Source organism: Coptis chinensis, chromosome 1 (assembly GCF_015680905.1).
Source record: "Coptis chinensis isolate HL-2020 chromosome 1, ASM1568090v1, whole genome shotgun sequence".
NCBI classification, from domain to species: Eukaryota; Viridiplantae; Streptophyta; class Magnoliopsida; order Ranunculales; family Ranunculaceae; genus Coptis; species Coptis chinensis.
In genome coordinates this window covers 12,379,993-12,403,484 of record NC_141456.1, presented here as the reverse complement: position 1 = coordinate 12,403,484, position 23,492 = coordinate 12,379,993, and the positions used below count along the sequence as shown (strand labels likewise).

Here is a 23,492-nt window from a genome sequence, read left to right as displayed (position 1 = left end):
AGAAATCTTCGCGTTGATACGACCGAAAGCCATACTGACGAAAGGGTACATAAAATTTGAAGTTGAATTCAAGGATTCAAACAGAACTTTTAAAGGGTTCCCAAAAGTATACACCGGATGGGATAGATTTCTGTACCGTTTGCGAGGGAAGTGGAATCCGACAGAGTTTAAAGTGCCGAACAAATTTCGAGGTAAGCCAAAACATAAGTATTGAAAACTGTACTACGAGTAATCGGTTGACTAACACGAGGTATTTTGTGTCTAACGTAAAACGCGAAAGTACACTACCGCACTTGAATTGGACAAGGAAGTGGAGAACAACCTTTTCTTCTTTCATGAATGTTCCGACGAAAGATTGGTAGATCTGAGCTACTTTGATGATATTGTTGATTTCCGACACTACGGGGGTAACGAACAACAGCCCGATAGGTCCAAGGAGACATATAGTGAAATGGCGAAGAAGAATAAGATTCTCAGAAATGCAATATTTGGCAAGCGATAGCGATAGTAAAAAGAAGATGGAACGGAATTAACACAAATGAGAATTAGTGCCGAGCTTGCCAAACACAAATAGCTTAATTGTACAAAAGAAGATGTTCCACAAGAAAACGGACTAACGGAGACCAAGAGAGACAACCAACGCGTTAATGTATGATGCCTCGAGGGACGAGACTACAATGCACAAAAACAGCCCGCATTTAAATAAAGTACATTCTCAACACAAAGAGGAAAAGGTATGTACCGTGAGAAAACATATATATGTAAAAGTGTGGGGGAGATAATAATATCTCGCCTCGGTTTGGTGTATAAAGGAAAAGAATGGCGGGGAAAAGAACGAAACCGTGATACATACAAAAGATAGTGCAGCGAAGAACACAAAGTCGGTGAAAGAAAACAAACGGCAAAACAAAATGCAGGAGCAAAGAAGCCAACCACCACTGGCAAGTACTGTCAGGGGTAGTACTACTCATGGAGGAAAACCACATAATTTGTTAACAGTAAGTTGATCGTTGACTTTTACTATTGCGTTAGGACGGTAAAGAAATTTATGTCCGACACTAAACCGATGAAATTGGTAGATGAAGCAAAGATGTTCAAGTCTGGATGACGAAGCGAAGGTATCGCCAGGGACCACGCCAATGGAGGGGCTCGAAAAATATCAAAACTGTGACCAGAATACGGAGAACATCGGAGAATATGACAGAGCAGTGTCAATGATTTTCGATAATATGAACCAGGTATGATAGTATTTTTTTATTTTGTATTTTTTATCATTTACTGCAAACTTGTGTTTAAGTCTGAAAGATTAATGAAAACAGATATTTTTCCCCGCAGGTTAAAACGGCAGTAGTACGGGCCAAAGAAATTCATGAAAAAGTTGCGAAGAAAAGTATCGATCCGAATGAAGTCAATGTCGTAGAAGAAATAGAGAAAGTGAAAATACTCAACCGAAAATTGGAAGAGGCAAACAAAGCGTTAAGCGGAACCAACAGAGAGTTAGAAGACGAAAACAAAAACTTAACCGGGCGGACGGAAGAAGCCGAGCAGAGATCGTACGAAGACTTTGGGAAAGCCTGTGAGATAATGGAAGAACACAAACACTTAAAAGCAGATGTGATAGAATTAAAGGCACTCGTGGCGACCAAAGATCAGGAACTTAAACGTGCGCAAAAAGAGGCAGAGAAAAATAATAAAGTTTAATAACAGATTTAAACGAGCTGCTCGGCCAAGATCACGGCAAATGGCACATTGTGAATCGTCCGTAAGACAATTGATGAGACTTTAATAGAAACGGGAGATGAACTAGAACGCGTGAGAAGATGAATTACAAATATTTGTAACGAAGTTGTATATGCGAAAAGTTTGTAAGGAACCATTGGATTTGCCCAAACCAATGATCATGTGATTTTGGCGTTTGTAATACCATAGAGCTAAAAAATTCTTTTTGAATAAAAATAAAGTATGTGTTGGCAATTGAATATCATTGTGATGTCGATAACAAACCCGTGGAAAACCGACAATGTTGTTGAATTATATAGATGACAATTTAAATAGAATGAAATGCCCCCAATGCTAACTTTAAGCTTGCAAAATTAGATTGAGATTTTAAAAAAATGCTCGATGCGTAACGAATTTAAAACTAAACGGGTAACTTCATCAAATGTTGACATAGCGCGAGTAACTGACTAAGCGAGCGTAAAATCGTTCAATTTAGACTGACGAAATTAAATGTGGTAAGTTCGTCAGATTTTGTCGTAACGATAATACGACTAAGTGAGTGAATGAATAAATTGTTCGACTTAGACCATCTAAATTAAACGCGGTAATTTCACCGAGTTTGTTGTAGCGATAATATAACTAAGCTTTGGCGTAAAAGCGTTCAACTTGACCGATTTAAATTAAACGCGTGGTAATTTCACGATTTTGTTGTAGCGATAGTAACGACTAAGCCGAAGCGGCGAAAAGCCGTTCAACTTAGACCGAATTAAAATTAAACGCGTGGTAATTTTGCCGATTTTTTGTTGTCGATAGTAATTAGTAAAAGCCGCTTCAACTTAGATCGATTTTGTTAAATTAAACGTGGTAATTTTGCCGATTTTGTTGTAGTGATAGTAAGTAATAACGACTAAGCCGTAAAAGCCGTTCAACTTAGATCGACGAAATTAAACGTGGTAATTTCGCCGATTTTGTTGTAATGATAGTAAGTAACGACTAATTAAAAAAAGTGCCGTTCAACTTAGAATCGACGAAATTAAACGTGGTAATTTCGCCCGATTTTGTTGTAGCGATAGTAACTACGACTAAGCGAAAAGCCGCTCAACTTAGGATCGACGAAATTAAACGCGGGTAATATCGCCCGATTTTGTTGTAGCGATAGTACCGACTAAGCGGCGTAAAAGCCGCTCAACTTAGAATGACGAAATTAAACGTGGTAATTTCACCAGATTTTGTTATAACGATAGTAACGACTAAGCGGCGTAAAAGCCGTTCAACTTAGATCGAATTTAAATTAAACGTGGTAATTTTGCCAGATTTTGTTATAGCGATAGTAACGACTAAGCGAGCGTAAAAGCGTTCAACTTAGACTGACGAAATTAAACGTGGTAATTTCGCCAGATTTTGTTGTAGCGATAGTAACGACTAAACGAGCATAAAAGCGTTCAACTTAGACTGACGAAATTAAACGTGGTAATTTCGCCAGATTTTGTTGTAGCGATTATAAGGTTCGCTAAAACCAAAATTATACCATTGGAACTGAAGTGAAAGAACTGCTTCTTTATTGATTACCGAGTCTTAAAAAATGCAAAGATAACAACGGAAAATACATGCCTGAACTTGAAACAAATTAAATATTATATTATTTTATTTCTCCAGGATAACGGAAAAACACAACTAAAATCTACTTATAGAACTTGCGCAGATGAAACGCATTCCACGGCTTATCGAGAACATTCCCATCTAAATCTCGGAGAAAATAAGATCCTTTGGTGGCAGGGCGATCTATGATGTATGGACCTGTCCAGTTTTCTCCAAATTTACCGGAATCTATCAACCTCGTCTTTCGACAGAGTACCCAGTCATCTTTCTCAAACACTTTAAGTCGAACTTTCTTATCATATTTTCGTTTCATATCAGCTTGATAACGAATTAACTGTTGAAGACCAACATCTCTTGTCTCATCTATCAAGGCTTTGGCTTGAGCAAGTGCTTGATCATTCGACTCCAATTCCACATTAGAAGTTCGTGCGGTTGGTGTGTCATCAACTCAGAGGCAAGACCGCCCTCGCATCGTAAGCAAGATTAAACGGAGAAAATCCGGTTGAATCCTTAGGTGTGGTTCGATAAGGCCACATAACCGCAGGAAGTTCCTTAACCCAATTTCCTTTGGTTGAAGTCGAAGCCGCTGAGCATTGCAAGAATGGATTTGTTAGTAGCTTCAGCTTTGTTCATTAGCTCGAGGATGGTATGGTGCCGAAAATTGTGATTAATCTTTAAGTCGAACAAAATTGTCGAATTTCAAAGATCAAATTGTTTGCCATTGTCGGAAGTCAATGATGTTGGAATACCGAAACGACAAACAATGTCTCGCCATAAGAATTTTTAACATCCGAAGCATGGATCCGGGCTAAGGGCATAGCTTCAGCCCAATTTGATAAAATAATCGATTCGCGACGAGTAAGAAACTAACACCGCCAGAGCTTTCGGAAGAGGACCGACGATGTCAAGACCCCACTTTGCAAACGCCAAGGGCTCAAGATTGGATGAAGTTCCGTTCTTTGGAAGATTTCCCATGTTAGCATATTTCGACAAGGAACACACTTCTCGCACAAACGCTTTAGCATCCTTTTGCATGTACGGCCACCAAGATCCTTGTGTCATTGCTCTATGAGCGAGACTTCCGTGAGTGGTTCCTACATAGGCCCTGAATGAATTTCCGCCAGATCTAGCAAACCTTCACTCTCGGCGAGACAACGAAGCATAGGGTTAAGACTTGTGCCTTTGCGATAAAGTTGCAACAGTAACCGCTCAGTCGATATGAGAAAAATATTTCCAAGCATCGCGTTTGACACGATCACCCACTTTATGATCGGGAGGCAAGATGTGATCATGTAAATTTGTGATATAAGGAAGACGCCAATCATCTTCGTCACAAGGTGTAAGTGGAAAATTAGCTCTATATCAGGAACCTCTGGAGCATTGTCAGCTTCATGATCGTCGTCGATATGGACCGAGACAATATCATTGACAGGATCATTGTGGTCATCTGATAGCATAAGTTGTGGATCAAGCGTTTTCTTTGCAATGATAGCTTGATTATCAAGATCACGCTTGCGCTTCCGAGTCAGCACATGAGATATCAAATTGGCATAACGTGATTCCTCAGAAAATGTCTTGATGAAAAAACAACTCTGAGTGATGTACATATCGCGCACATCCTCGATGGACAGATCGATACTCGGTTCCTTTTGAAATTCAATGGTTATCTGGAGAGGCTTATCTGACTTAACTGCGGCGGATAAATAAGCAAGAGAATCCGCATGTCGCACGTCATGACGCGGACGCTGCACAATACTGGTAGAATCAAAATTTCGAAAGCAACCGATGAATTAAGTCCACATAAGCCGCCATTCTATCGCCACGAGCTGCATAACGATCCACCAAACCTGGCTAGCGACTAACTTAGAATCTATGAATAATTGTAGTTTAGTCGCCTCCCCGAAGAGAAGAGACGCGAAGCCGCAAATGACAAATTTTTCGTGCTTTCGGCCTCATTATTTGAAGCGCCAAAACCCAAACGACCGACTTCTCAATTTTTCTCCATTCGGTTGCAAGATTACACACCCAATACCGAGCCATACTTATTATGCTTAACCATCGATTGTAAACAATCCAACAATCGCCAGATACATCCGATAAGTTTGGCAAATCATCGTCCCCGGAGAGGTAATGGCGTGTTGTTCGACGACATTCTCTTCGCCTAGTATCGCCGACATAAGAATATCCTCAATTGGAAAATCAGCCATTAGTGAAGCCAAAGCTTGTCCTTTCTCACCGTGGCGAAGTTTCAAACACAATGCTATAAGCTTAAGGTAACTTTCCCATTCTCGCAGGCTTAATTTGATTCCCGGCATTGCTTAAAAGCTTTCGCATGGATATTCCGTGATAAACTTTGACGACTCATCCCCGGAAATAAGGTTTAAGATGTCGGGCAAAGATGAACCAAAGCCAATGCAATTTTCTCCACTCGAGAATATCTTGTTTCAAGCAGATTTAAAAGAGTCTTGCTAACAAAGAATATAGGGACGACCATCACCACCGCTGACAAATAAGACGCACTTACGGCATGATCGGTGGTGGCTAAATACGACTCTATAGGCTGCCCGTTCTGCCGGATCGGGCAAGAATTGGAGGTTGGACTAAGTATGCTTTCAAATGACCTAAATGCAAGTTCACAAAGTCCTCCATTCAAATTGATCGTCTTTCAATGTTTAGAAAAGGACGGCATCGATCGTAATACCGAGATAAAGCGATTTAGGGCGCCTGCCGCCCCGTAAGTCGTTGAATTTCTTTCTTTGACGCCGGAGAAGGCATTTCAAGGATAGCTCGAATCTGATCCGATTTGCTTCAGTTCCGCGCCTAGTCATCATGTATCCTAAGAATTTACGGATGATAAACCGAAAGAACACTTAGCCGGATTCAAACGCATGTTGAAATTGGAGAGTCCGTCGAAAAACGAATTTTGCAAATCAAGAAGATGATCGTGCTTCGTAGATTTGACAACCATGTCATCGATGTATGCTTCAATCGTCTTTCCAAGTATGTCGAAAAAATAGTGTTGACTAGCTTTTAATATGTGGCTCCGGCATTTTTGGACCGAAAGGCATTACCGGTAACAAAGAAATGCCTTGGTCCAGAATGAATCTGATGAACTCTTGGTCCTCAATGAATAACGGAATCGATGATAACCGTAATAAGCATCCAAAAACAAACGCTGAAAACCGGATGTTGCATCGACCATTTCGGAGATATAATGAGGCAATGGATATGGATGAACCGACAAGCCTTATTGAGATTTGTGAAATCGATACAAACACGTAATTTGCCGTTCTTTTTAGGCATCGCGACAACATTTGACATCCATGTTGGATAAGTCACAGTGCCTTATAAAATTAACGGACAAAGAGACGGTTGATTTCATCTTTCACTTTCATCTTTCTATCGGGGCCATCCTTCGGGCTTTTGTCGAACTGGTTTTGCATTAGGATCAATGTCGAGTTTATGACAAGCCACCGAAGGATCTATACCAGGCATTTGCTCTATTCGCCAAGCAAACACATGATTATTCTTCCACAATAACAAAATAAGCTCTTGTCTCTCCTCTTCTGGAAGTTCGGCTGAAATAAAAGTAGTCTCTTCAGGGAGTTGGCTAATTTGAACTTCTAAAAGTGGATCGACTGTCGGGGGTCCTTCAACATTTCTATTGTCGCAGAGTAAACTGAAGGTCCCGGATGTCAGAATTGCTATTTGACGGCTTTGGAACTCAGAATAGTTCGGTCCAACAACTTCGGACTTCTTATAATCATCGAGAACATTGTCGCGGGCAAATTAGAGATGCGGTTGATCGCCAAGACCTTACATACTTTTTATTGAATGGGAACTTGATGGCTTGATGATATGTTGAGACGACAGCTTCCATATAATGAATCCAATCTCTACCAAGGATGACATTGTAAGGGGATTTACAATCCATCAATAAGAAATCAATATTGACTTCCTTCTACATAAGAGTGACCGGGAGAGACACCTTTCCAACGCAATGAGTAGCGGTACCATCAAAACCAACGATAGTCGCATTTTCAGGGGTGACCAAGTTATCAATAAAAGGAATACTGCAATAACACCCAGAAAACATGACTCTAGCTGAACTACCAGTGTCAATCATTATACGTTGTACACGCATACAGCTGATATACACAGTTATCACGACAGCATCATAATGAGGAACATGCACGCCCATTAGATCTTGGTCAGTGAAACATAATGGTTCATCTTCAATAGTCTCAGTGCGAAAACCTTCCACCTAAATTGATCCCGTTAACTTCGCATACAAATTAGATGATATTTGACTTTAGAACGACGAAGCGGTTTTCCGCCGAGTATTGGACAATGAATCAATGATGGCATGTCCAACCTTAATGACATTGTGATCGATTGATAGTTAAAGCTTGAGTTATTACTTTCTTCCGCACATATTGATCAAGTTTCCCATTCGCACAAGCTTTTCAATTCTTCCCCAAGAAAGACCGACAATTCTCCGTCTCATGACTATAATCATTATGAAATTTGCACCATAACGATTTATCGCGAGTTGTTTTAGTGTCGCCGCTAAGGAAACGGGCGGAGTGAGCAGACTCTTATCCTTGATTTTGTCGTAGAACTACCGCGATATTTGGTATTAAGCGGAGTTAATTCAAAATCAGTAAAAGGCTTTTCGGTCCTTTCGTGGAGTCTTCTTTTCTTATCACGGAGGCTTCGATTCGGGTTGTTGTTGATCAAAAGTCGGATTCTTCGTTTATTTCAATCGATCATTGAAATCCTTTCCTTTATTATCTTTGTCACGAGAAGTTCGAGCAGCCGTGTCGTCTTCAACATTGATAAATTGTTGAACGCGTTGGTATAACGCACGTCGGGAAGATGGAATATCCCGAACAAGAGAGTTGTATAACCCATCTTTATCAAACAAGATAGCTTCTTTAAAAGCATAAACCACCATTAGATCGGATTGCTCAGAAATCTCAGCTGCAGCTTTGCGGAAACGCGATAAAACTACTTCTGGGAGAGTTTCCTCACGCGTTGTTGCTTGATGTTGAAAAGAACTCGGACTCCATTTGGACGTTTGAGATTATGATGAAAACGTCTTGAAAACTTTTCAGTTAAGTCCTTGAATCGACGAATAGAGCGCGGAGGTAATTCGCTAAATCATACCAACGCTTCCCCTTTTAATGTAGAAGGGAAAAGTTTGCATTTTAAAGCATCATCACCTCCCGATAAAACCAGTTTGTTTGTGAAATTAATCACATGAAGCATAGGGCAACCCTCGACATCATCATATTGATCAAACTCTGGTTGTTTGAAGTCTTTGTTATGAGTAGCCCTTTCGACGGCGAGAGAAAATTTGTCCAAAATACCATCTTCAACTGCCAGATTTTTTAGTGTCGATTCAAAAGGATCGCTGTCCAGAAGAGCTTTTTTAATCATTTCTCTGACACGTTGAGGAGTCATTAGATCCGTATCTGTTGGATCGTGATCATAGTCACGATGACGCCTATGGGAGCGAACAGAACGAGAAGAAAACGACAAAGATTCATCGTTTCCGTGTCGAGATGATTGTGGATGGTACGTTGGGCTTTCAGTACGATAATGTTCGGAATGATAAGAACTGCGTTGCTGAAGTGTTTCACCATACTGATGGTTCCGATCATGAGTGCGATCATTATTCTATTCGCCACTCGAATTCCTCGGGACTTGCCGATAATTTGTAGGATCGTGGGGTGCAGTCGGACAATTATTAGCAGTACCTTGCCTACCGAGAACGTGACCAAGTGGGTGGAGATTTCTCGGCGGAGGTCGGGGAATTCGTCGCCCATTACTCTTAACTCGTTGATGGCTGTTGCGAATATCGCGAATCTCATCCTTACCACTTAAACGATCCCACACACTATTATGTCGTTGGCGTGTGTGATGTTGTGGTGTGACAGATACAACATCATCTACGAGTGGAGCGCCGCGTTTAAGATGACGTAGTAATTATTACGCTTTGCGGACGATCTTTAACTTTTGAAGAAGTGCTTCTCGAGACATATGACTTACATTATCCGCATCAGATACTGGAGAATCGTCAGAAGCAATAACCTCACGCTGAATAATTTGGCGCATTGGTGGAACGACAGTATTTGAAGGTATTATGCTGTCAACGCCAAGTTGTCCTTGACCATCTTGTTCGTGATGATCGTCAGTAATCACATCGGGACCTTGAGCTCTTCGAGTATGCGTCATAACTTTCGCAGAACATGATCGAGGGTGTAGTATAAGAACCGCAGACGGCGCCAATTATGTTTCGACCAAATATGATCAAAACACCAAGTGTTGATGAAAAAGACGAAGAACGTAGAAAAGTAATTAGAAAAATGATGGTGATCGGGGGAATGATGAGACTGTACCTTGCGGTTGCCTACGTACCCAAATTATCAGTGGGATCAAGTCTCAAGAACGTAGTTCTGTATGAAAAATAATTTGGTATTTATATAGGTAGAGTAGAGAGTCCTTGTAGCTCAAGTAATCTTGTAGCTTGAGTAATTGTGATAGACTATAACTTTCAACTGATAATTATCTTTTTGATAAGAAATAAATCTGGACATAAATCAACGTACATTAGTGGCAAGCCATGTGGCTAAGGTTCAGCCTTAGACACATGAGTTAATGGGCCTGTACATTGATCCATGATATTGCGAATTGGGCTTTAGCCCTGTCGATTAAACCAATAAAGTGGAGACTCCTACCAATGGACGTTTGCCACGTAGGTGGGGGTCGAAACACAACCCCTGTCTTAAACAAATCTTGAATTCAATCTTCAGCACAATTCAAGAACCATAACTACAGTATTACTTGGAAAGAAACACGACTGTTGTGTTAGCTAGCATTGTTTTTGGATTATTATATAATTACATTTTTAGTTTAATAATTCTTCTTCACATTGTTTTTTAGGTTATAAATCAGTGGCGTTCGAGAAAGGAAAGAGTTATAAGGAAAGACCAGCTTGGTATCTCACTTAAGTTTGTTTGAGGTGGATCAGTATCATCGGTTGTTTTGTATTTCGTTGGATGAGTTATGTAAATTAAATTATTATGATTATGAGATTTTGTTTGAGTTATTTATTATTTTTTTGTGAATATATCATGTAATATGAACAAGTTGTTGGAATGATTTATGTTGGTAATAAAAGTATGATTCTAGTTTATGTAATGGAGTTTGATTTGTTAGGGTGTATGTATGCATGAGTTTACTGGGTATCACCAAATTTGTAGGAAAATTTGTGGTGTAAAAAGATTTGCAGGATATATGCACTACAGGACGTAGAAAAAAGAAAAGAAAAAGGAGACAAGGTTATGACGGTTTTGAAAGAACTGTTGTTACGCATGCTAGTTCTCGACATTTTTTAGTGTTTAGTTTTTGACGTTTTCCTTAAAACTATCATAATCCGATTTATTTTATGACGTTTTTCCTAGTAAAACTATGACGGTTAAGTAAATGTTGTCATTGAAACAGACCAAGGTATGACATTTGGAACTGAATTTATGTCATATAAGTAGGAGTTCTTATGTCAGTTTCTCGAGAACCGTCATCAAACTAATGACGGTTTTTGTAAACATTTATGACGAGCTCTATAATGACGGTTGTTTCTTTGATAACAAAACGTCATTAAACCTATTTTATGACAGCTTTTAGCTGTCATTATATGTGATTTTTTTAGTAGTGTATCACCAAAATAAGACTTCCCTTCATGGCGACCCTGTCAAAATATTGTTCGGTGTGTCTTCACTTGCACAAGAAATATATCGTGTTGTACGTTTACTATCATTAGGAGAAAGTGATAGTCCATTCTAACTAGTTGAAGATCGGCATCGCTTTAAGTTGGCAATATATATCTGTCCTGTCTATTATGTATTTGATTAAAAATTTGTTGCCTGAAAATTAAATTCGTAAGTGCAAGTTAGTAGACTTTCAAGGAAGAAGTTCCCATCAGCTGAAATCTTGATGAGAAAATAAACAGAGCTTCCTTTTCTTGTTAGAGTAGAGTCATGGAGTGTTCCTTCGGGAAAATTTCAAAGAGTGCCAACTTCGAATGGGAAATAGAAATAAAATCAATCAGAAAATCATGGTTAGGACATATATTTCGAAGGGAAGCTTCCCTAAAAGTTAAGATGAAGAAGTCTCAGATCTGATCAATCAGTAATAACTAATGACACGCTTCCACTCTATTTTTCACCTACATAATGACCAAACTTTGAGTGCGGCCTACTAGCCTACTGCTGTGTCTGCTAAAGCTTCAAGTTTGGCCGTCCCATTTAGCAACATAAAAAGGATCTGTTATTACAACATACTCAAAGAAGCCTAATCTTCTGGTAATTAAAGACACGAAGATGGTTAAAGTGAGTACTCCTTTAAAGACTAGAAATTATACCACTCTATTATTGGCACTACGATAACAACATTCCAGCTGTGAAAGTTTCCTATTCAAATGAACAGTGACATTCGAGCGTGTATATAGAGTAGAAGCATGGAGGAAAGAAGACTCAGGTCGAGAGCTTCAAAATAGTTGTTCAAGCAAGTTCTCAAAATCAAATATATTCCGATCCAATCTCTTCAAAGCGTATTATACTTTCAGCTTCAATTCTCTGTTATGGCTGATAAAGAGAAAACAACTAGTCCCAAAGGGAAAGTAGCTGCGGTAGCTAAAGAGGCTGTCACCAAAGTTGCAGGGAAGGTGGGGAAATCCGCTGTCGCCAACCTGCTTGGTAAAGCCTCCAAAAGTAACAAACAAGAGGATAACTCCCAAACTTCGCAAAATAGCGAACCCCAGGAGAAGAGTGCTCCTGCTTTCATTTAATATAGGAACCCTGGGAATACGCTTTCATGTAATATTAAGCTTTTTACTATATCTAAGCTGTATAATAAGGAAAGCAAAGCGCGAATAATGGCACACTAGCTAAAATACGCAGTTTTTCAGGTCTGAAATATATATATATTTTTCGATAATCCTTTCAGGTCTGAAATATGGGACCTTTGATTGGTGGCGTAATTATAAAGTACCCTACTTCAGAATAATGAGGTATTCTTACTTTCCATTTGTTAACTTTAGTGATACATATTTATGTCAATAAATACTATTAATTGACAAATGGATCAAAATACCCCCTAATTTCCAACATAAATTTTATCGATAGACACAAAAATAAGACAACCACTGGGTTAAGTTCTTCAATAAGTTTTGGGAAGTCAGAACCGCTCTTCGCACAGTTAACGTCATGAACCCCGAACCCAAGTTTTAACTGTTTTAAGACATCTACCAGAACTTCAATTTATGGCTGTTAATGATTTCCAGTCTCTCAATGTTTTAGCTGTATATGAGGTGATCTGATCCGCTATTGATGTAATTACCTGCAGTCAAATGCATGAGGACATTTTCAATGGGGGGTGTAAACCGTATAGAGTGGAAATTTTACATCTCAAATGTCAAAAAACTCTTTCCAATGGGGGTGTTATACTGTAGGTAATAGAATATTAGTTGATAGAGAGGGTGGAGAATTCCCTCTGGCTATCAGCTAATAAAAAGCCCGAACGACACTCGAACAGACATCTGAGTAAAAAATAAATTCGGGCATCTCCAATGGAAGGTGTAAACCGTATAAAGTGTAAAATTTACACTCTAAACATTAAAAAAAAAAAAAAAAAAAAAAAAAAAAAAAAACATTTTTCAATGGGGTAATAGACTATTAACTAATAGAAATGGTGGAGAATTTTCCATCCGGCTATTAGTTGATAAATAGCTCGGGCGACACTGAACATGACGTTTCAATAAACTTTATTTCCAAGCGTCACTCAAACGCACGTGTGTCTTGCAAAAAAAAAACAAAGCTGGAGAGAGAATAAAGCAAATAGAGAATTCATCTCCTTCTTGCAACCCGTCAAGGCTGTTAATACAAAAAAGCTTCAAATAAAAACCGAACCAAACCCCAACTTAAAAACATTCTGCCCCTCCATTACTCCTTCTGTCCTGTTCTTCCCTTCCATTCACAAATCACAACACAACACACCCAATCGAAAGAAACGGAAACACATATCTTTACGAGTATATGATTTTTTGATTAATCAAATGATTGAGTTACTATTACAAAATTAGTGAAAAGGGAGATTTGGGGGTTATCTTGAAGGAGAGATGTTTCTAAAACTTGAGCTTTGATAATGATTTAAAACAATCTAATGCTTATGTTTTTGGATTAAAAGATATCGAATTTTTGGATCGGTTTCGATATTGAATGTTATGTAAATCTGGTACACCAATTCAAGAGCAATTTATTGCCTAAATTAAGTTTTACTGTCCTTATTTTTATATTGCTGGGACATTATTCAAAATGACGTCCGTCTACTTATTTTGCAATTGGTAAAAACTGCCCATTGGAGGAGCATCAGAATGTAATTTAACAATCTATACATTAAGGTGGAACAAAGGGTGGAACATCCTAATGTCACCAAAATGCAGCTGATGTGGAGGTGTAAATTCATACTCCCCATTGGAGATGCCCTGAGATAAGCTATAACAGACAGTTTCTCATGCAGCGACCACATCATATTTAAAGTATACACAGCTACCGACTAATTCCCAAAAGTAAATAATCAAATCATCTTAACCAAGGAGCATTTGTTCCAAATTCTACTTTACAGCCCCAGAATATTCGAATAACAAGCGAAGGAGAACATTGTTACTATCAAATCACATCAGAGTTGTTCTGGGATCCTAAGGCTTTAAACTCCTTTTAGTGCTATAGTTGTCTAGCAAAGTCGGTAAAACCTTTGGGTGATGATACTAGGGGTTTGGGGCTCGAACCCCGTCAGCATCAAAGAGTTACTGATCTCATTTAAAACAGGCTTACCAATTAAAAAAATATATATATAATGAAAAACTTAAAACAGTGTAATGGCATCAACGTACATCCAAATCTGCATTGTATTAAATATTTACATGACATATCAATACCGAATTCTAGTTTACCAGTCTTCATGCGCCATTGATTGAAGCCACCCGAGTAGGTCTAGTCGATGAAAGTTGTCTCGACATTTCCAGTCTGTGTTGTAACCTGGTCACTCTGCATGCTTGTAACACCCTCATGTCTCTTTAGTTCTTGGAACCTAACAAACTCCACTATTCTTGCGTTCAGTTCAACATTGGGGATTAGCATGTCTTGAGTAAGATGAGACCGATTAAATGGGTCACTCTGAAACAATACAAAGCAACTTGAGCCATATACCAACAAAGAATGATAGATTGACAGGTATGCAGTAAGAGTACTAAGGAAACATACATTATCACTTAGAAGATGCCTTTGTATGACAGGTCTGTCTATTGTGATTCTTGAAGATGGCAGGATTACAGGATCCTTCATTAATGTGTACTGCAAGATGAAAATGGTCTAAGATTTTCTAGTCGTAATCAATGGTGAGAATACACAAACTACTTCAAGATCATGAAATTTTGCATAATTCTAAAGCTAATATTGTGTTTCATATTTACAATCACAATCCTGCAGCTGCAAAAAGAATTCACACATACTTGAATTGGGTCAAGGAATTCATCAGGTATCTCCCCGAGTGCTGCTTCAGCATCCATAGCCTCGGAGGCTGCAGCTTTAACCTTTGCACCAAGTTCAACAAACTCCTGAACCAGTCTAAAGTCCTCAGTTACCCTACGCAAGAAACCTGCTGCATCACTAAATAACTGGAACAGATAGACAACAGTCAGGTTGCATACTTGCATGACCAACCACCCACTCTGGGATAAATGGGAAGATGGGTTCTCAACTACTACTACAAGAAACAGTGAGGGAAACAAGGAAAGTCTACCTGCTCAGTGTATGATCTACCATCTTTACATATGGCAGTGGGAAATATATTTTCTTTGTCTCCTCTTGCCAAGCGTACGTATATCCAAGCAATCTTGTGACAAGCCATCCAAAATATTAGTATGGGTGCTTTTTATTTGGGGTAGTCCAAAAATAAACTATATTAAAAAAGAGTCCAAAACCCATGCACACAGATTTCGATGTGTATTCCACCATTTTATTACGCTTGTGTTGACACTATGGTTTCTTAAGATAAATCACAAACAGAAAATCCCAACAATAAATATACTAAATACTTATATAAGATGGTTGAAAGCATCTTTTTTAACGGACATCTAGATGCTGATATAGCACGCTGAAATTACCAATAGATAGTGTCTCACAAATACATGATATGTCATGAATGGAAAATTTGTCCCCTTAATATCTTGCTGAAAAATCCTAAAAATAAAAAATGCATGGCTTAATTGTAAAGAACGCATGACGAGACATTATAATCAATATCAGAAACTCAGTATTAAAGCATAAACGAATTCTTCAATTGTTAATATAACATATTTACATATATCATTAATGCTGAATGTTAAAATCTGATTTAAGTAAATACATGTCATGTCAGATTTCAACAAAATTTAACAGGGGAAAATATCAAATGGCACACAGAAAAAAAATAAAATAAAATACAAGGAAAATGAGAAACTCATAGACCAAACCTGTGTAAGCAATTCTTTTGGTTTGAACTCATATTTCTCAGGGTTCTTTAGAGTAAGAGAATTTTTTTGGGGGCCTGCAAGTTGCAACAAGAAGTAATTGAGCATGTTCGCCACCCTCTCAACCTGGGAAAAAACAAATAATGTTACAATGACAACATGTGTAGGTCAAGAATTCATTGTATACATAAGATGGACAAAAGAGAGCTTACCATCTCGGGAAGAAGGAAAGGAACTGTAATCTCATTTGATGTGAATGCCAACATATTGACATCCTCCATTGCCAATTTCATATCAATACGGATAATCTACAACGACAAATTGTTTTCATTTTGTTAGATATCCTGTTCGGTGGTAAAGCTCTTCCACCCGTGGTACAAAATATTTTGGCATGGAGATGTATTAACTCCAGAAATCCCGGAAAATATGGTAATATTTCACCCCCTTTGTTGGCTTTACCAATTTTTCAAAGGCAAAAATTGCTATATCATTGATACTTCAACAAAATAAATATTGAAGCATGATATTTTTACAAAGCGCAAGATACCATGCTTTCACAGCAATTTGTCCAATGCTTCTGCACTGGACGGACAATTCAACAAAAAACATATGAGACTCACATTTTCCTGAGAGTGAAATTGTCGAGTTCTCTCCTGTCTCTCCTGAGCTGGTCTTGATTCCCATTCTGCAGTATTAGACATCTCAGCTTCTATTCCTTTGAGCTCATGAATCTTGTTTAGACTCTCATCAAGAAGATAAATGCTATCATTGATCAGGAAGTTCAAAAAGTTCAAATACACCCCCTTCTCTTCTTCCTTTGCAATCTGGATCACATATACAGATGAACAAATTTAAGGACATAATGCATCAATCATCAGCTACCTATTAGAACTTGATAACGAAAAAATAACCAAGTGCTTAAAATAAGATTGACATCTTCGTGCCACGGATGCCCCATAGCAACAGAGGACATAATTGGTAAGCCACCATCAAATGTTTGTGCCTTGATGTGACTTTTGGGGCAAGCAATGAGGCATTTAACTTTACCTCACTAAGGAAAAAGGTCCTTCCGTCAAATGCCATAGAATTGAATTTTTAAGCACACGTTCAACAGAAAATGGTAAGGTGAGAATGATCAACCTGTTTCCATCTATTGCGATGGCTAGGCACCTGCCAAAGATACTCTAGCAATTCTGCGATATTATGGCGGATGTTGAACTTGTCATAGAACTGCACAATAATGTGATCCGTCAATCATAATTTCATAAAAATAAAAATAATATATATATAAAGAAAAAGAAAGGAGAACAGTATCTTCAAAGTATCCTTTCCATAAGTCCACAAGGCAGGAACAAAGTTATAACAACCTAACTCTTACCTGTGTATGGGAACCTGTGAACTCAATGTCAACATAGAGCTTTAAAAGATTCCGCACTAGATACTCGAGAGATAACTGATGCCCTTCAAAGAGGGTAGCCGTGGAAGTTGAATTACTGCGTATCCAATAAAAGGACATGTAACAGACATACAAGAAATATATATTTGACTTTTAACAACACAGAAACATCAAATCACCTTCTACTGGGCATCCAGCAATTCAGTACTTCAACCATCTTTGCTCGTAGATAAGGGTTTCTGATAAATTCGGGACTCCCCATGAACATGATAATAAAGTTCATGAAATCATCCTATTAAAGAGAGAAAAGAAAGAAGATCAAAATACATAGAAGAGCTTGTAAACAATCTCTCCATCACAAGAGGGAAGAGATGAGAGATGCAAACGCAATAGGGAAGCCTACCAGCACGATCCCATCCAAAGCTCTAGGTACACGAGAAGAAAATATAAGCAACTCCATTGCATCTTCAACGAAATGCTCGGGCATACAAGCAAATAACATTGGGCAACTTGATGGCAGAGGCATGTTAAACCCACCCACAAGGTCAACCAGCCAAACTATCATTAACCTATAGAAGTCTAGAGCACGCCTAAGTAGTGATACATCCTTCAAAAAAAAAGAAAAAAAGGTATTAGAGTACAGATAAAATGCATATCCAATTCGGAAACAAAGTACATGGTTGTCATTACACAGCTAACCACCAACCCTTACTCGTTCATCAACTCATTATCACACGGTGAACTGTGAAGCACTACCCTTGCGTACTCCAATTTAGAAGAAACTATATATCAAAGTCTACCAAGGACCTGCTTTTAGTCAAGTTTGAATGCAAAGCTCATATTGAAGTAGACCAACGCTTAAAACTCTCCACTACATCCATATTCAAAGTGAATTGCTCAAGTAAATTTTTAAAACTGAATGGGAACACTTAGCATTGACTTATCACTGATTAGCCCTTCATAAGAAATTTCATCTCTATCAATAGACTTTTATGTATTTGCTTTCCAGTTGCTTCCTAGTTCATCAACAATTTCTAAATGTAATCTAAAGATGTATAAAAGAAGAAAGTGTAGGTTAGTAACGGAACTACCATGTTACATGAATTTAAAATATGCAAGGGAAACTTGGTCATAAGCATAAAAGAGAGAATATGTGATTTACAGTTACACATTCCATCAATACAAAGTAAACAATGGGAAAAAAAAGAGAGAGAGAGAAATTCAGGCATCCATATGATACATAAATTACCAGGAAAAAAGAAAGAAAAGAGCACACCAAAACAATTAGACATACCCTTAACAGTTGAGCCTCATAACACAGCTTTTCTTGTGAGTGCATCTCAATTTCTTTCTCCAGACGTGCAATATCGAGCTCAAGTTGCGGAGAGGGTGCTTGTGCTTGCATTTCTTTATATGTGGATAGTGTATCTTCACTTCTGGACAAGTCCTTTTTTAGGAACAAATAAGAAGATTAATATACCAGCACACATTGTATGGCTATATTAAAAGAAGGAAATGCTAACAGATTCAGATGGACTCTACTTTTTCTTTTTTTCTTTTTCTTTTTTTTAATTATTTGATAATTAGAATTTCATTGCTCTAAACCCTTAGAGCCCCATTTTCCCCGCTAGATGGGAATCGATACCAAGACTGCCCAATTTCCCAAAACTTGACCAGTAAAAGCCACTGGACACCTTTTCCCAAGAATTTTAGATATAAAAGGGACATGTAATGCAAGGCATACAAGCAATTTACCAAAAGGCCAAGCCTCACAAGCCAATGAGATTGTATATGAGATAATCAACAGAAAAAGAAGCTTCAGATATAGTATAAGACAGAAAGTACGTTACCTGAACAAGATGTTTGAAGTCAGAGAAAGCATTTAATAACCCCAGATTAAGAACCCTTGCGGTCATGAAGAAACATTCACAAATAAAATTATATTTAGGATTCCCACCACACGGTGACAATGGTTTAGCCATTGGGGATACAATGGAAGTATTATCTCCAGAGCTAGAGGCTTCTTGAGACTGCAATATTCGATTATCTTTTTTAATCCATGCTGCAACTTCTTCTGACGATGCATGGAGAGCAGTCAATTCTCTGAAACAAGTTCATCACAGCTTATTTAAAGAGCAATGTAAAATACAAAGATAAGCATGCATGGACATACATATATAGACAGATGGATGCTATGAAGCCTAAAATGTCTCACCTTAGATCCAAACGACTATTAACAAATACATATCTTGGATCTATTTTGTTCCTTTTGGTCAGATTTGCATCTAAGAAAGGCTCACAGAGACGTATCATGACTGCACTGAGATTTACAAACATGCCTGAACTTGCACAAGTTAATGGATCCACCTGAGATAAAAGAGAAGTTTTAATGTGAGATGATCAACATTAAGGGAAAAAACAAACATATACAAAACAAAAAACTACAAGTAACATCCAATGCACGCATCCACTAATCACAACTTAACCAACCACCCATTGGTATACTACCATATATTCACCAAATTTCAAAGATTAACTTCAACATAATCAGGCCTCACAAGTCACAACCACCACCCAGATGGAGAAATTACTTCTGTTTGGTAAACCCAACCAGAATCATGTCTTCTTGCGTCATTCCTGTATCATGCTTCTGGTTTCCCACTATCTTTTTTTGCTAAAGGAAGGTTATTGATTTTTGGAGTAAGCACACAAGCAAGAAGGTAGCAGAGTAGTGAGGGAGATCCTCAACTACTACTGTTACAACAAAAACACTAAGAAGATCAAGTGGACAATACTTAGCACCACAAAGGATTGAAACGTATCAAGCGTTTAGAATCGTTTGCTCCCAACAAAAAAAAAAGTCTTGCATCTTTTGATATTTGGTGAATTAAGAGAAGAAAACATTCAGACACAAAAAAAATAACAATAATAAAACAAAACAAAGAAAAATAATCTAAAACTAAACCTGCCTTTGCCTTTATGCTGAAATGAAATCATGCTCAAAAGAAGCTCACCTGTAAATGAGCCCTTGAGGAGTTTTTCTTGATCACTTCTGCAAGATATTCAAGAACGCTCTCTCGAGTATCTGTGTTTTTAAGGAGAGAAAGTAGGACATCTCCAAGACCATCACATAGGTTATTCATGACATTCTTAATAGTTGCAAATGAAGATAAGAGATCACCAGGTCGACGGGTTGAGGATTCGGAGAAACATTGCTGGCTGGTTTTTCCAAAACATGACAATAGTAATTAATACAAAAATATAATGATATTACTAAAGCTCAAAATTCACAGACATCTGGCGAAACAGAAAAAGAGGCACCTGGACTCTTTACAGTTAACAAGTAAAACATGCATAAGTAGGATCAACAGAAGAATTTAGAAAACAAGAACAGTTTCTAGAAATTTTTTACAATAAATTGCACTTCACAGAGTTAAAAACAAGTTCTAATCCAAGAAGGCATTGAACTAGCAGTCGGTAAAACCTTTGGGTGATGAAACCAGAGGTCTAGTGGTTAAACCCCGCCAGCATTAAAAAGTTACTGATCTCATTTAAAACAGGCTTGCCAATCAAAAAAAAAAACTAGGAACCTCTGGAGATAAAAACCAAGAACAAAGTTCCTGTAGATGTTCTCCAGACAACAGTCTTAACAATGGCATTCATTTCGATGTAAAATGGAAGTAACAATAAAATACATCTGATACTTCTTATTGAGTGCCCTATGAACTACCAATATCAAAACATTTTACTTCATTGTACACCATTAGTATCCTAACCATTTTGATTAGTCTTTATTCACACATACATGAACAAGACTTCAGTTCTGAGGTGAGAACTGAAGGAACTAGATTTATAAGGCTACCTGAGAGATAGGAAATAGGAAGAAACTATAGCATTGGATAAAACTTCATGTAGTAACAGTATATGCTCAACTAAGCGTAGACAATTTGATATAAGGCTACATAAAAAGATACTAGCATACGAAGCACTACAGAAATTGAATAGTTATCAGATATGACATGTCAAAAAAGAAGAACAAAATACTCTTTAACTCACCCAACATCAGGCTCAGTCTTGAAGATAGCATTATCAGGAAGAGCGCTAACATGAAAGAAAGGACCCAAAATGCTCATCATCTCAATAACACGTCCATTAACATAAGCCCCCTTAGGGATCCACCATAAATGATTAACAAGAGCTTTTGCACCATTAGGGAAACTAGATAAAATCTTCAACGCTCTCAATGGCTGCTGAAAATTCCCAAGTGCCGATACCTTAAGCACACTCCCTCTCAAATCCTCATACAATCCTTTAAAAATAGGCTCCAAAGTATCATAATCCGCATATATAAAAAAATCATCCAAAAATCCCGGTGGACAACTTTGCCCACTACTACTACCACTCCCTCCATATCCATCAAAACTCGCAAACTCCGAACAAATCATAGGCAATAAAGGCGAAACCGACGGCTTAACATAACCAGTCGAAAACATATCAGGATTACCAAGATGAATACGACAATAAGAAACAGACAACTTCTTAGCTTGCTTAACAACAATTTCCAATTCATGCCTAATTTTCTGGTCCTTAATATTACTAATCTTTTTACCTTCTTCATAAGCACGACGATAACAACCAACCAAATAATTAAAAGGGTTTTCAGCATTAGTAAACTCACCCGAAAGACGATCAATAAGTACCCTTTCCATTATATCTATACTTAATCTCAATTCTCTATCTTCACTCATTATTTCTGCAGCTGTTTGTTCTAAATACACAATTCTAGTATCATTATTCATCGTATCGAGTAACGATACTAGGAATATTTTACGTAATATACCATCTTCTCTTTCTTCCTTACTCTTTTGTGGTTTCTGACTTGCCATTAGTAATAACAATAAAAACTCAAATTAGGGTTTGAAGTTCAGGAGGTGGTATGGATCTGAATATGAAGAAGGAAGTTTTGAGGATGGATCAAATTATTCTGGAGTGGAAGAGTTTATTAGTAATACAAACTTGTTTTATCTGCCTCGAGATGTTATATGTTTTCGTATTTATAGGCAGATCGGATTGTACAAGTCATATTATATTTTTATCTTGTCAAGGTTGGTGGGCTTTTAGATGATCCATTGGGCCTTTTGATGAGATCCATGATCGACTCCCTTCATCATACTAGTCCACTGAGTGGTATCAAAGCAAATTGTAAGGCATTATCAAATTCTGTCTATTTATTGTCCACATGTTAAGTTCAAATAATGCATAAATGATTGCACCCTTATTTGTAATTCTAGAGTACTTCCAAAATTTTGTTTTAATTTGAGTTTTGTTTGATTATCTAATAAAAATATAAATCAGTCAATCATTCGGGCCTTACATGATCCATAGGCTTAGATGATCCATGAGCTTTTTTGCCTTTTTATTATGAGATGGGATAAATCGAAATATAAACTACTATTTTAACTCTTGTACTCTTGGTCAGCTAATGATGTCTCATTTTGTACAAAATTAACAGCTTAAAACACATTGTACTTTAACGATGTCTCGTTTTCATCAAATTTTAACTATGTGTTCCACCCATTTTCTTCCTTGCTGCTACCACTTTTAGGTGATTCGATCTCAACCTCAAGAAGCATTGGGTCTACTGTGACTTTGTTTAGTACATCACTTACAGAGTCTGTTATGAATATACAACTTAATTGTACTTACTCTTTACCAATTACCAAATTATACAAACATTTTGTCTTGTACGTGTCTTGTACTTCTTAGTTAAATCCGAGCCTAGTGTAGATACACTGTCCTTAAGACAGATTTTTTTCCCCTCACAATGCTTAAAGGTTGATAGGAAACTGTCTCTCAAGATAGAACGGATTTCCTTCTATAGAAAACTAGCACTTCAATTCTATAGAATCAACGAATACAACATAGTATTTGACTAAGAACAGAGGAAGAAGGGAAAGATCAGAACTCTGTGTGATCTGGTATGTCTTTCTCTCTAAATTCATCCACTATTTATAGGTGAGTGGTGCCTTTTCGAAATAACACAGTAATTCTTAGGAAAAATTAAGCAACTCTTTGAAAAGTCACATGTTTCGAAAGAACATACCATTTCGGCATAAAACACTGTTTCAAACTAGTGCCTATTTCGAAAGGTTACACCTTTTCGGCATGATGCACTGTTTCGAACCAGTGCACATTACGAACAGTCGC

General features: G+C 37.8%; 2 protein-coding genes and 1 long non-coding RNA gene across 4 annotated transcripts in view; 2 read left to right on the top strand and 1 right to left on the bottom strand.

Moving 5' to 3' along the window:
- Window positions 1-10,421, top strand: part of LOC147522199 (uncharacterized) — a 31,590-nt gene extending 21,169 nt beyond the window's left edge. For both annotated transcript variants that reach the window (XR_015195127.1, XR_015195121.1), the window contains one exon: window positions 10,267-10,421. This is a non-coding gene — a long non-coding RNA (uncharacterized LOC147522199). The remainder of the gene's footprint in view (window positions 1-10,266) is intronic.
- Window positions 815-1,701, top strand: LOC147522200 (uncharacterized). The gene is made up of 3 exons (XM_086557424.1): window positions 815-998; window positions 1,080-1,238; window positions 1,336-1,701. Exons 1-3 carry the CDS (start codon window positions 912-914, stop codon window positions 1,699-1,701), a joined length of 612 nt encoding a protein of 203 aa, XP_086413550.1. The 5' UTR covers window positions 815-911.
- A 3,788-nt stretch (window positions 10,422-14,209) lies between the features above and the next one.
- LOC147522198 (U-box domain-containing protein) lies at window positions 14,210-22,373 on the bottom strand. Its single transcript, XM_086591868.1, has 16 exons — window positions 21,342-22,373; window positions 20,300-20,504; window positions 19,501-19,652; window positions 19,136-19,388; window positions 18,580-18,732; window positions 17,689-17,892; window positions 17,465-17,577; window positions 17,268-17,382; window positions 17,030-17,119; window positions 16,510-16,713; window positions 16,102-16,197; window positions 15,893-16,015; window positions 15,181-15,273; window positions 14,891-15,055; window positions 14,643-14,732; window positions 14,210-14,555 (listed from the first exon to the last, which is right to left on the bottom strand). Exons 1-16 carry the CDS (start codon window positions 22,169-22,171, stop codon window positions 14,373-14,375), a joined length of 3,069 nt encoding a protein of 1,022 aa, XP_086447994.1. The 5' UTR covers window positions 22,172-22,373; the 3' UTR covers window positions 14,210-14,372.
- Window positions 22,374-23,492: the final 1,119 nt, after the last annotated feature.